The 14187-nt window shown below is 35.2% G+C and overlaps 1 protein-coding gene across 3 annotated transcripts in view; it reads left to right on the top strand.

Annotated features, from left to right (window-relative positions):
- The first annotated feature begins 4995 nt into the window (after nucleotides 1-4995).
- LOC149821431 (peptidyl-prolyl cis-trans isomerase PASTICCINO1-like) overlaps nucleotides 4996-14187 on the top strand; it is a 172885-nt gene continuing 163693 nt past the window's right edge. Inside the window, exons 1-6 of one of the 3 annotated variants that reach the window (XM_089983130.1) lie at nucleotides 4996-5059; nucleotides 5176-5419; nucleotides 7658-7742; nucleotides 8851-8920; nucleotides 10254-10351; nucleotides 12295-12417. In XM_089983130.1, coding sequence (XP_089839256.1) covers nucleotides 5349-5419; nucleotides 7658-7742; nucleotides 8851-8920; nucleotides 10254-10351; nucleotides 12295-12417 — 447 coding nt within the window. In that variant the 5' untranslated portion in view covers nucleotides 4996-5059; nucleotides 5176-5348. Of the gene's footprint in view, nucleotides 5420-7657; nucleotides 7743-8850; nucleotides 8921-10219; nucleotides 10352-12294; nucleotides 12418-14187 lie in introns of those variants that run through there. The other 2 variants (XM_089983129.1, XM_089983131.1) reach the window with 2 other exon arrangements.

Raw genomic sequence — 14187 nt, forward strand, 5'->3', positions numbered from 1 at the left:
CTTCAGTTAGAATTTTGCTTGAAATTGAGTTAAAGTGAGAGAGATAGAGCTATTTCAAGATTATGGGAACGCTTTTCGAAGAGATTTGAATCCATATCTGATCAAAAGCCTTCACCGTGGACCTTGTATCAGATTCATACTCGAACCCATCTAAGATCTGAAGATTAAAGGTAAGAAAAGACCGAAACACGCTAAAAAATAATGCTTTGAGGTAAGTTGTAACTTTTAATAATTTAAAGGTGACTCTTGAAAATGGATTGAAATAAGGGTTGTTTTAGAAAAAAAAAATCATATAAAAAGAAAGCTACAACAACCCTAAACTCGTCGAGCAACCTTGGAAGTCATGCCTCTCTTCTCCAATCTTCTTCTTCACGTTTTCTTCACATGTTTCTCTTCTTGTTTTTTTATTTTTTTTTTCATGATTCTCTTAATTATAAATCTTCATATTCTTCACGTTCTATATATTCTTCTTGTTGTATTTTGTATCTAATCGTTGTAGGTATACTCTTTTAAAGCTTTAAATCGGATTTAGCATGAAAATACCAATTACCTTTATTGACCAGTGGTCAAGAATCTCATCTAACAACCATCGACCATCTTGTCTTCTCCATCAATCTCCCCCTTCATAAATTCGGCTTCGAGACGTGTGTACCAAGAGGATATCAATGTGCAGTAAGGGAAAGAATGTATGTACGTATTTTCAAGAAAGGTGAACCGCTCTCTTCTTCCTAAAATTCGTCAGACAATGCTTGTGGTAAGTCTTCTCACCCACTACTTATAGTTAGGCATATAATATATTTAATTCGATTAGACGTATAGTTTATTGTTAATTAAATGGTTTTATCATATTTTAGAAATGTTATTTAGATTAGATTAATTAGAATTAGATAATTTAGATTTACTTGAATAACGTCAATCGGTATAGCGTGTCCTACTTAATTTCGGTAGTTTATTAATTTTAGTTCGATAGTAGTTAGATTAAATTTATTTTCATCTTGTTGTTTGCGTTAGATTCTGTTTTTATTCATATTTTTATGATTAAATTAGTTGATTTTAGCTGAGTGTTTACTTGAGTTAGCGGTAGATCATTTAGCGTGCAGTTTAATATTTTCTTGTATTTTTTATTATTTTTTAGCAATGCATCATCATGTTGTGATTATTTTTTAGTTTAGAAATGATTTTAGAATAGTCTTTGTTCTGATTAGTATTTAATTATATTGATTTGCATTATTTTAATTGATTTTTAAATGCATTATCGTTAGAATTAGAAATTGGTAAAGTGAATTTTGTGTCTTAGTGTGTCATTTCATGTGAATTTTTATAGAGTTTCGTCCAAGGACAAGGTGGATACGTAACTAGAGAATATTGGCGAGGTCTATGCCGAATTTAAGAAGATTTTGATTTATTTTGACCATACCCATCTTCGGTCCAAAGTTGATAGGTCATGTCGAATTCAGGCTTTCTTTATTTACAAATCGGGTAGAATAGTTTAGTTTTTTTCTCTCTTATTTTCGGGTGTTGCTTTGTATTTAGTCGATATATTAGTGTTGGCTAGGTCCGGTACATATGTGTGTGCGTTGATTTTCGTTAAGAAAAATAGAGGTTTTATGTTGATCATTAGTATAATCTTATTATTTTTGTTTTTGTTTTTGTTTTTGTTTTTGTTTTTTTTTTTTTTTGTTTTCGTTTTCTAGTAGTGTTAAATTAGATAGATTTATCATTGATTATTTGATTAGTTAATGATTTCCTTTCAGTTGTTCTCGAATTTAGTTATATTTAATTTATGTGAGCTTTTAATTGTTAGTTTCGCGGGCATTTTGTTATTTTGATAATAGTCATGTTAGTATATGTATAATTGTGTTATTTTATTTTGCAGGTATTTTCTCTTAGAGGTTGCTACTTACGGAGGAGGATATCTATTATTGCCTCTTTAATTAAGCCCAAAGAGAGAAAATCCCGAGCTTAGTTTAGGATTTGCTTTCATTTTAATCATGTTTATTTTTCATTTCATTGTAATTAAAGATATAGTGTAATTCTTTTATTTTCTTTTGAAATATTAATAAAGTGATGTTTTTAAGTAAAACAGTATGCCTTATTTCTCATTCTCTGAGGAGACGATCCGACTTGCTAATCTACACAAGTGCAAGAACTGGTTTTGAAATTAATATTTGGTGTGCAGTTTTTGTTTTAAAATAACCGTTTGCAAAAATCGCACCACTAACCTTCTTTAACTAAACACTCTCAATGAATGTTCGCAAATGCAATACGACCTTCGCAAATCAGGTTTATGAATGCCTCCAAATTGTGTGAACCTCCTTTAAATAAATACTTCTGAGTTACGTTCGCAAATATATTGTAACCTTCGCAAATAATTTGCGTGAATGTCCACCAAACCCCAGCTTCTTTATCGCCCTATATTTGCATATCTTTTTTATGATCAATTACTTAAAAGAGATCTCATAGTTCTATGTGAATGTTATACAATATACGTGAAGTTAGTAAAATATTTGTGAAGTTACAACAAGTTTTAGTTATACAAAGTTCACAAATTTGGTTATGCGAACCTCACACTATATATGCGAATTTAATAAAATATTTGCAAAGTTACATCATGTTTGAGTTACATTCGTAGATTTAGTTATGCGCAGTGGCGTAGCTAGGATTCATGTGAGGGGGGGGGGGCAAACAGAGGTGTAGAAAAAAAAATTTGTGTGATAGTCGAGGGTTCGGGGGCAGCGCCCCCTGATTTTTTTTTTTTGAGATAAAATAAAAAATGGCTACAATTATTAATAAAAATCTATTTCATATGGACGAATCAAACTATTTGCTGCAGTCAGGGCTGGGCTAGGACTGGGCTTTTATTTATTTATTTTTAACTGTTTTGGGAGGCAGGACTGGGCTACAGCCCAGGCCCCCCAACTACGCCTTTGGTTATGCGAACTCCGTACTATATATGTAAATTTAGTGAAATATTTGTAAAGTTACGACAAGTTTCAGTTATAGAAAGTTTGCATATTTGATTATGCAAACTTTGTACTATACATGTGAATTTAGTGAAATATTTGTAAAGTTTTGATATATTTTAGTTAATGAAAGTTCCCATATATAGTAATGCAGATTTCAATATACGAAAAAAATGTATGAATCTACCTTTTAGTGAGAATTTGTGATACCCAAAGTGCATCATGAAACTTTAGAAGGTTCGCTCATGTGGAAAGGTAAAATGGTCGTAAAGAAGTCAAATATTTGTAAATTTGAACATGGTGCACATTTAAAAAATTACTGGGCATTTTAAAAAAATGTATCATTTTTTATCTAGGAGCCCTAATGAGTCACCAAGAGAGATAGCCCATACGACACATGCAACGAAGATATGAGATTAATGTTAAACCTACTCTAGCAAAGAGCAATGAGTTTTTGGTACAACAAGCCTTATTGTAACAATCAAAATCACTTTTTGAAAAAATAGCAAAATATGCCTCGAAAATTTGAATTTGAAAAGTGAAAGTACCTTTTTTTGTCATAAAAACAATCATATATTTTGAAGAAAAATTTCAAAAAAGCACCTAAAGTTTGGGCATTAATAGAAAAAATACTTGTGTTTTGGAAAATTTTAAAAAGGCACCTAAAAAATATCATGGTTGATTAAAAAGGCGCAGGAGTTTACTGTCATCAAGTTTGCTGTTTAATGTGATGTGAACTTATGATTACCATCAACGTCATATTTTAAAAAACACACCTCAAAAAGGTAAGGAGTTTTTGAAGGGTTAACTAGTAAATTAACTCTATTAACTCATTTTTAGACTAGTGATAACCTCTGTTACATGGATGAAAGTTTGTTTTTTATTAACGGTGCAAAAATTTAGGTGCCTTCTTTAAAAATTTCCAAAGTTTTTATTAATGCCCAAACTTTAGGTGTGTTTTTTTGAAATTTTCTCTAAATTGAAATTATCAATGTTTTTTCAAAATATTTGTTTCATTTCCAATTAAATTGAATGCAAGTATGACTAGTTTAAATATCAGTAGTCCTTTTTCCAGCAAATCCAAATAAGTTGCATTGGCTACATCCATGAGCAGATTGGGTATGGGCTAAACCAAGATCAGATTTTGAGGTGCTAGCACCCCAATTCATTTTGGGTTGCATCACAATAACCATACCAAGTTAATCTGGTTTTGCATGTATACTTCCTAGAGTTTTATTTGTCTCTTGTGCCAGTTTCGAGTCTGGTTTATAATCCTTTAAATTAGATCAAAGACTAATTGTTAATTAATGAGACGTACTTCAACAAGTCTAGGGTTTGGGAGCCATTGAATGTTGTGGATCTCTAAAGAGATCCACGGCCATTCGGATCAAGGTGTGGACCCTGTTGGCTCAACCTTGTTAATTAATAAGAGCTACTTTAACAAGTCTAGGGTTTAGGAGCCTTTGAATGTTGTGGATCTCTAAGGAGATCCACGGCCATTTGGATCAAGGTGTGGTCCGACTCCCTCTCAGACGAGGGATCTCAGGTCCGAGGATTGCCCCGCCTCCCCCAAAGAAGATTCAAATGGATTGGATACAGTTGGATATAAGTTTCGAATGTGACACATTATTTCTGGTTTCGGATCCTTCAAGTAAGGCTCGAATGTGCATTTAGATCGGACTCCAATTCGCTAAATCGGATGAACTTTTGGGTTCAGATTTGTTTCTAGGTCCGATCTAATTTAGATTAAAATCAAAATCCGGCCGCATTGCGTTTTTCGTGTTGAGTATGTTTTGGATGCGTTGTTACATGATCCAGTATTACCACATATAGTTCGGATCTGGATTTAATCTTAGATCATCGGATCTTTTTCCTGATTTGGTCAGGGACACGGACAGCCGGACAGGGGATGAAATGTGCAAAATTCGGGTTTGGGTTCGGGCTCGGGCTCGGGCTCGGGCTCGAGCTCGGATTTGAATCTGACTCATATTCGATCCGTTAGCAGCAATATATAAGATCCGACGCCGCCCCTGGTTTGCAGAATGCCGGGTCTTTCGTACGGAAACGGGAGTCGCGTGGCTTCCCTTCCCGCCTTAGTATGTAAAAAAATTTTCTCCGAATTTTCTCCTTCAAATTCGTCTAAAATCCAGAACTCTTTCGTTCACCGCTGCTGCTGCTGAATTTCTGCGATCTTCTGTTTGGTTTGGATCAGATTGCGAACCTGGTCAGGGTTTCTACGCCATCACTTCGAGTTAGTTCCCGGTGTTTCTGCTTCTTCCGATCTTCGCCTCATCTGGATAGTTCCTAGGGTTTCTGTTGCTTCCGACCTTGAATTGAGTGTTTGCGGGATCGGGATCTGAGAATTTCTCTGTGTCTCTTGAAGCAATGCCTGTCGATGAAGAAGCGGCAGAAGAATACGTGCCGAGGAAGAAGAAACCGTCGAAGGACGAAGAGAGGTGCCGATCCCTCCCCTTCTCAAATTTACGGGAAACGGACTTCGTGTTCCTTCTGTTTATATTCAGAATTTCGTGTTGATCTTGTTTTTCTTGTGCTGGTCACTTAAATTATGGGTTTGGATGAATCTTGGTGATGCAGTTTGTTGATTGAGTTGCGGAATTTGGGTGTTTTGGAAGCCGTAGAATGGTGGTAACCTTTTTGTGACCGAGATTGAGTGGAGTCACCATTTTCAACGGGTGGTCTTGATCTGTTATAATGCATAAAATTACGCAGAAGACTGGTATAGTTTGGATACTGCATTTTGGAATACAACACAAAAGTGGGTGCATCCAAACGTCCACTTGCCACGTTTTTATGGATGGGTCAAGTGGCCATCTATTATTAGCTTCTTTCTTTCTTCGTTATATTTCACACGAGTTGGGCGTTAATAGTATTTCATTCTTGGTTGGAATTGTGGTCTGAGTGTGACAGTGTGCATTGACTTTGAATTTCGAACGCGGCGAACCATTGGATCTATTGGTTTTCAGCATGCATCATCAGGGAAATTTTGTTTTCTCTGAGATAAGACAGTATTTCAGATGGATATCGGTTTAGTGTTGATAGAGAATACACGCGAGCAATGTAATGTGGTATGTCTGGAATTGATAGGTGGTTTAGAACGGAGTGGTGCTATTGCATCATTCATACACATGGGACGTCGGAACTGGATAGTCATTGTATTTGTTGTTAGTCTAGAAGGATGCGTATTGGATCACTTGTGGTTTTTATTCTTGATTTGTAGCTATTTGTTTATTACATTTTGAAACTTTTCTCTACTTGTGCCATTTTAGTAACCATGAGTTTTTCTCCCCCCTGCAAGTTTTAATTGTATTTCTATTCAAATAAATATTTGGAGGATGTGTTTCCCAGTTGGTTTCTTAAGAAATCTGTATTTGCTAGAACTCATGTTTTTGGTCAAACATAATGTTTGTATCCCTAAAATAGGGAGAAGTCTTTCATATATGACCGGAGTAATATAATAAATCTAAATGCACACAAAGTGCCTTGCATTACCATTACTGCTGGTATCAGCATTTTTTAAGGAGAGCACACAAAAATAGTAATTTTCTCAGGGAAAATTAGGGATGCAAACTGTTCGGATTTCGGATCAGAAAATAAGTTGGGGAATCTGATCTGGAACATCCAAAATTTACAAAAGCCCCATCCTGAATTCAAACCATTTGCAGCCCTATTGAAAATCCTTAGAAAATATTGGCTAAAGGTTGAAATATCTTTCTCACATTTGTGATGAAGTGAAAAGTAGTAACTTATAAAATATGGTACGAGAAATGACTATTTGACTCTCTCTCTCTCTCTCTCTCACACACACACACACAGACACACACACACACACACACACAAAGGTGGCTCCATCAACAAAAAAAAACAAAAAAAACAAAACAAACAAACAGTTTAAACGATTTTCTTGTTTGAAATAAAAAAAATTCATTAAAATTGCAAGTGGAAAGCGCCGAGATGTCAAATGTAACAAAACAAAATTGCAACATTATTCAAATTTTTTTTTATGAAAATATTCCAATACTTTGATGGAGATGATAAGAAAGGATATGAAGGCTTTGAACCTCACCGAGGACATGACATTGGATAGAAATGATTGGAGGAGAAGGATTCATGTGGAGGACCCAAAATGATTTTCTTTTTGGTTCATATCGCCGACTCCAATTGTTTGGGATGAAGGCGTTGTTGTTGTAAAATATTCCAATACTATCATTAAAATTGCAAGAGGATAAAAATTCTCAACACTTTTTCAATTACTTTATTCAAATATAGAAATATTAAACATGGATGTTTTTAAAAATCTATAACTGGAACTATCTATATGTTTAAACACACGTGTAAATGCATACACATGCATAAAACACAGAAACATACACACCAAAAAGAAGGAAATCCTCAACTTCCTTAGTTGGATATTGTCTTTCTTGTTTTATGTGGTGGTATATTGCTTTTGAACCTTGGAATAGCGTCACATGTGTCTTTTGGACAACTTTATGTTAGGGCTGTCTTCATCCATGTGTTGTTTTTCGTGTTACATTGTAACTTCTGCCTCATTGCATGTCAAGCTTGTGATATTCATATGATCTATGAGAATTTGACTTAAAAACAAATTGCAAGTGCTTTTTTCTCTTTATAATTGTATACATTTCTTATGACTTGTTCTCTTTCCATTTTAATAGGAGAAAGAACATTGTTCCAGGAAGTCTAATGAAGGCCATCATCAGGCCTGGTGGAGGATCAATTAAACCTAAAGAGGGTGATCAGGTACTTTTGAAATTCATAAAAGAGGCCATCATGTAGTAGTACATGTTGATGTTTAACTGTTCATAATGCTTAAATTTGATTTATTTATTTTTTGTTTCACTCTATGATTTTTCATAATTTTTCCTATTTTTTGGATTTTTTCTATTTTTGTATATTTTTTATTTTTGAAATATTTTTTTTCTGTATCTTATGATACAATACGGTGTGGTACAATACACCCGTATCACCAGCCCTTCCAATATTTGTTCCAATACGATAATTACAACATTGGGCCTGGATTCACTAAATGCCTGATTCATAACTGTAGATAGGAATGATTGGAGTTCATGAATTTTTATTTTCATACTCCTTTCCCAGCTGTCTCTCTCTTCCAGCTTCATTTTTGAAACTTGTCAGAAAGGAATAAGGATATTGTCAGTATGCATGATTTATGGTGGTTGTTAACAGTCATACAACAAGAAAATCTTTGTTAGATATATAAATATGTAATCTTTGAATATAATATTTTTGATGTAAGCATTAATTTTTGTTTGGTGCATTGTGGGTTCGTTTTTAGATTCCTTAAAAAATCTGTCTACACATCAAAAAATCTCTTAATCTAGTTTTCCATGAAAAGACTATGGAGATCACATCTGTGCAATCAAAACCACAGAGCATTTAGTACAGGCATTAGAAAATCATTGAGGCTACTAGAGAATTAGTAAGTGCGCACAAACACCCACACACCCACACATGTCTGCAATTATATTTTACAAACATATGATAAGTAATTGTCATAGAATCATGTGAAGTTCATTCATTTTATTGGACTGTATTTCTAGTGTTTGTGGTAGGATTTTTTTGACATTCTCTCATCATCCTTTTAGTAGTTTCTTTTTTTTTTTATAATTTTTGTGTTTGGAACAAGTTTTTTTTCTCTTTGTATTCAATTGGTAATAATAATGTGATCTCTCTGTCCAAATTAAGCTGGCAGCAAAATTATTTTTTTATTCAGTCATTGTTATTCCACTGTAAAGAACATGCATTTTCCTCTGTTTACTGCTATTCCTTTGTTCCATAAATCTGGGTCAACTCCATTTTTAATTTACTTTTTTTTTCTAACTTGTAGGTTATATTTCATTGCACCACACGGACATTAGATGGAGTTATTGTTGAATCAACAAGATCTGAACATGGAGGTAAATTGCTGTCTTTTAGTTTTCAATTAGTAATTGATCATGTTAAGTTTCAAAGGCTTCTGGCTTCTTCATGGTGCCGGGTAGGTCTAATGTTATTCTGTATGATGTACTTAAGCTGTCATTTATTTTGCTTGGCTCATGTTTTTCAGACTGTATCCATTGGCATAACAAACTAGACTAAATTTGGGTCCTCTCAAGTTCTTTCTTAAGTCTGTTCTTTTATATTCCATGGTGATCTTCATTTTTTCAATCTAATTTTGCTGTGGATACTAGGGTAAATTTAATAAGCAATGGAATATTTAATATTCAGATGAAGCTTGCCATTATTTATCAGTCACTTTGGAATTTGTTGTGTACTCTCTTATGACATGCTTTTCTTATTTGTTGTGGTTGCTGTACAATGTTAGAGCAGTTACTGTGTTTTTCAATGTAAAGGGCTTGATCTGATGGAGATGTTAGCTACCTAGGGGAAGGTGACTATGTCATAGGCATTTTTAAGCTCATTTCTCATAACGCAGGGAAGTGATCACCATAATCTTATTATTTTGTGAACTATGCACACTATTTTTTGGATCTAGACCGGTGTTCACATTGGTGAGTTGTTACATTTTGGCAGCGAATTTCATTGTGAGAAGTATATTGTGATTAATTGCCACATCGTTGGTTGGTATTGCCTGATAGGACCATGCCATTGCCATTGATAAAATCAGTCAGCAGACATTTTCTGTCTCTGTAATGAATGTGTTAAAACAATCTCATGTTTATATTACTGTCATTGTGTGTGGCTGCTTGCTTGTGTCAATACAGAACTAGAGATAAATAGAATATGAAAAATGATCCACATTGCAAATTTTCTGTATATATTATGCTTGTCACTCCCATTTGAAAATGTGCCATTTTCACTCTATATTGATGCCAATAAGCTCAAGCCATCATTGGTTGATTAATCTCTGTTTGGAGCTGGTGTTGGAGAGGAGATGAGAAGGGTGATGGGAGTGGGGAAGAAAATTAGCGATGAGCGTGGAGTTTACTACATCCTTGAGAGGGTGTAGTTGAAAAAGGCCCATCGCCCTTCCCATCACCCTTCCCATCTCCTAAAGTCCTAAGCCCTGGCTTGCAAACATCAACAAGGGTAGGTAGCATTTATAAAATCCCCATCTTCCCTCCCATATCCAGCTCCCAATCAGGGCCTTAATTGTGATCCATCTTTAGGCAATGGTTACAGAGGAATCTCCTTCTTTCATTCATTTTATTTTGAAAAAGATTGTTGTCATAATACTAATACGGTATAATGAACAGGTTAGCGTCTGAATATTTTATTCTTATGTATCAGGAAAAGGTAAACCTATGAAGCTGGTTCTAGGAAAGAGCAAAATGATACTTGGATTTGTTGAAGGAATTCCTACTATGCTGAAGGGTGAAGTTGCTATGGTATGGTCACTAAACTTTTAATACTCTAGAAATTTGGTGTTTGTTTGTTACTTACACTTACTGAACCATTCATGATGGTAGAATTGTTCTAAAAGAAGATTAAGAAACATAGGTGTGATTCATGTATGTTATGACAAAAATCAAGTACATTATTATCATCATTTGTCCTTGGATCACATTGTCCAGCATGCGTTATCATGGTTGATCTGATACATGCACCCACACCTAGCCAGCTAAGCCTACTCGGGCGGAACGGCATGTCTTGTAAATCTCTACATTTTCTTGGTTATTTTGTACTACTTGGGGATGGGGTGGCATGAATGCAATTTTTACTTGTAATGAGGGTAGTTAGGAGGGGTGTGGACTATATAAGGTCTGCTCATTCATTCATGTATTCTACTTTGGTTACTTAATGCAATTTGAGAGCATTCACTTGTGAATTCTCTTTGGGAGTGTACCCTATTCTAAAAGGGTTAGGCTTGATCCATTAGACCTCTAACCACTTAAGATTCTCATTTATCTATCCCCAACCCCTTCCTAACCTCTCAAACTACTCACTCAAACCAACCCAAGTAGCCCAACCTCTTCTCTCTTCCCAAGCTAGCTGACCCCCCTATTCCATCTTGTTTCCCAAGACTCAACCCACATCTTCTTCCCCATTTCCCTTGTTCTACCTACACCTCCATTACATTCTTGAGTGAATGTATCACAATCCATTCTCATGGACTGCTGTACTATTATCCATTATAGTCTTTCTATTTTATAATGTATTTTCTTTCATTTTGATGGAGCTCAGTTTAGCCTGAAAGTGAGGATAGTGTGTTGGTGTTATTCGAGTAGAGCTTATGTATCATCGAGTTACTTTGCAAACCAATGATCCAACATTAAGATGGGTTCTTGATTCATCTTTATTCTTCTTTCTGGTCTGGTTGGTGTAAAAGTTTGACATTTTATACATACAAGTCTGGTGGACTCAATGCATTTTTGAAATCTTTTGCATCACTTAGATGATTGGATGATGTGCACATGTTATTTCCTTCATGATGCTACGGTTTGAACAATTCTATTTCTTAGGCTGCCAATGGTAATTGTTTTTCCAATTGGATTATGAGTGGTTAGCTTTCTCTTTTGAACATCATGTGCATGACCCATAACAATATTTCTTGACAATCTATGAACCACCAGCTCATGTTATCAATCTCCCTTTTTCTTTTATTCATGAAAGTAATGTGATATCCATGTGGGAAGTCTCATGGGATGGTGATGAACCAATTATGATGATGATAAGATATGGAAACTCATATGTTAGAGAACATGTGGATCATGCCCATTTATAAATTTTTCCTTGAAGTTTGGTTGTTTTGAAGACAAGTATTTTAATTTGTATTTTGGTATTGTGTACTTTCAGCATCGTGACAACTTTGTTGATTTTGATTATTGCATGCAACCTATGGCAATAAATATCTCGTGGCAATGTCTTGAGTAGTTATATGCCTGACGTTCTTACTAGTGATTCCCTCCAAAACTTTTCAGTTTTACTTATCAAGTCATTTGCTGTATCCTTGCCATTTTGTTTCGTTTATCAAGCAACATGATTAGCTGTATAGAGAGGGTTATTTAGTCTCAAATGCATCCTAGCAAAAATTTCCAGGATTTGTTCTAATACAAGTGGTGTTTTATGTGGGCCCCTGTGTGTGTATGTGCCCACATGCACATGCATGTGTATGTTCAGGTGTGTATGTGCTATTTGATTAAGATTGGTCTTTGTGGTCAGCTATCTTTTCAAGTACCTGAAAATTAAGTTTTCATATACACAATAATCAACGTAGTGAGTTTTATATTATCAAACTATAACCAATTGGTGGCATCATTTTTTGTTTATTGAAGTTCCTTTTTCTTAATAGATTATTTCCTGACACAATTCTGGCACTTTATGTATGCAGTTGAAGATGAAACCGGAGATGCATTATGGTGAACCTGATTGTCCAGTTGTAGCTGCTGAGGACTTTCCCAAACATGATGAACTTCATTTTGAGATTGAGCTGATAGATTTCTTTAAAGTCAAGGTGATGGCTGTTGTAGCTGAACCTACAGTCTATTAATAAATTGAACTAAAACTTCAGTTTGCTAGCAGTTCTATCTTACCCTTTTTGTGTTCATGTGCACTTGAATCTTGATTTTCATGATATTTGACATTTTTAATCTGGTCTGTTATGTGTTTATCATGCCCGTTATTTATATTTCATACCTTTGTGTTTTTCAAAGCACCAAAATGGGCTTCCTGATGAGACTCAACAAGTATCCTCTTTAATTCCTTTCTCCTTATTATCTGGACAAAGTTGCACCAAATGTGACTTTTATATTGATTTTGGTAGAACTGGTTTCCACCATTGAAAATAGAATTTCAGGTTGGACATTTTTTTGGCCACGGGATATGTATTCCAGAAGGAACACTTTTATTTTATTTTTTCTCTTTTTAGACATTTCTGTCTTTTCATTGATTAATGATCTCACAAAGGGATTTCATTCTGGTCTTGCTTTATTTAATTTCATATCCAGCATGATCATCAACATATCCTCTGCTATTTTTGTGGAGATGCCGCCTAAGAATACTATATGGGAATATGAGAGAGAGAGAGAGAGAGAGAGAGAGAGAGAGAGAGAGAGAGAGAGAGAGAGAGAGAGAGAGATGTCTTAATTTTTATTTAGGTCTAATCTCCTCTAGTTTAAATAGAGATTAGCCAAAAGAATAAATTTACATATGGGTCCCTCATTATTTAGAAAATACCAAAACAGCCTTAAGTATAAATAAAACTTTAAGAGGTCGACTTATCTTAATACTCTCCCTCAAGCTGGAGCATAGATATCAATCATGCTCAGCTTGCTGCAACATTTTGAGAAACTGAGTCTGTCAAGAGGCTTTGTAAAAATATTTGCAACTTGATCCTCAGAGATTACATGCTTGGTAGAGATATGTCCGGCTTGAACCATATCTCTTATGTAGTGGCAGTCAACTTCAATATGCTTTGTCTTCTCATGAAATACCGGATTATTGGCTATATATGTAGCCGCCTTGTCATCACACATCATCACCATAGGAGATGAAACCTTCACTTGAAGATCAGTCAGCACAGTTCAAATCCACATCAATTTAGTTGCCGTTTGGGCCATAGCCCTATATTCTGATTCGACACTCGACCTAGCAACCACAGTTTGCTTCTTGCTTCTCCAAGAAATTAAGTTACCTCCCACAAATACACAAAATCCTGTGGTAGATTTGCTACCCTCTACAGACCTAGCATAGTCAACATCAGAGTAAGCAACTACCTCCAGGGTGCCCCCTTTCTTGAATAATAACCCTTTTCTAGGGGAAGATTTTAAGTACCTGAGTATCATCATTGTAGCATTCCAGTGTACCTCAGTCGGTTTGTCCATGAATTGGCTAAGCTTGCTTACAACCAAAGCAATATCAGGTCTAGCCAGTGTCTCATATAGTAACTTCTCTACCAATGAGCGATAGCTCCTGCTATCAACAGGTTTTGACCCCTCATCCAATAAATGAACTTTGTGATCCATGGGAATATTTGCTGGTTTAGCTCCCAACATTCCTGTCACTTTTAATAAATCAAGAACATACTTTCGTTGAGACAAAACCACGCCCTCAGTGCTCCTGGCCACTTCTATGCTCAGAAAGTATCTAAGTGGACCAAGGTCTTTTGTAACAAAATGTTTTTGAAGATGAGCCTTTGTAGCTGCAATATCTTTCGTGTTATCTCCTGTAAGGATGATGTCATCCATATATAGCACCATAACTACTAGGCCTGAGTTAGTTTTCT

The sequence above is a fragment of the Nuphar pumila genome, chromosome 12 (genome assembly GCF_984573655.1).
Source record: "Nuphar pumila chromosome 12, dmNupPumi1.hap1.1, whole genome shotgun sequence".
In the NCBI taxonomy this organism is placed as follows: domain Eukaryota; kingdom Viridiplantae; phylum Streptophyta; class Magnoliopsida; order Nymphaeales; family Nymphaeaceae; genus Nuphar; species Nuphar pumila.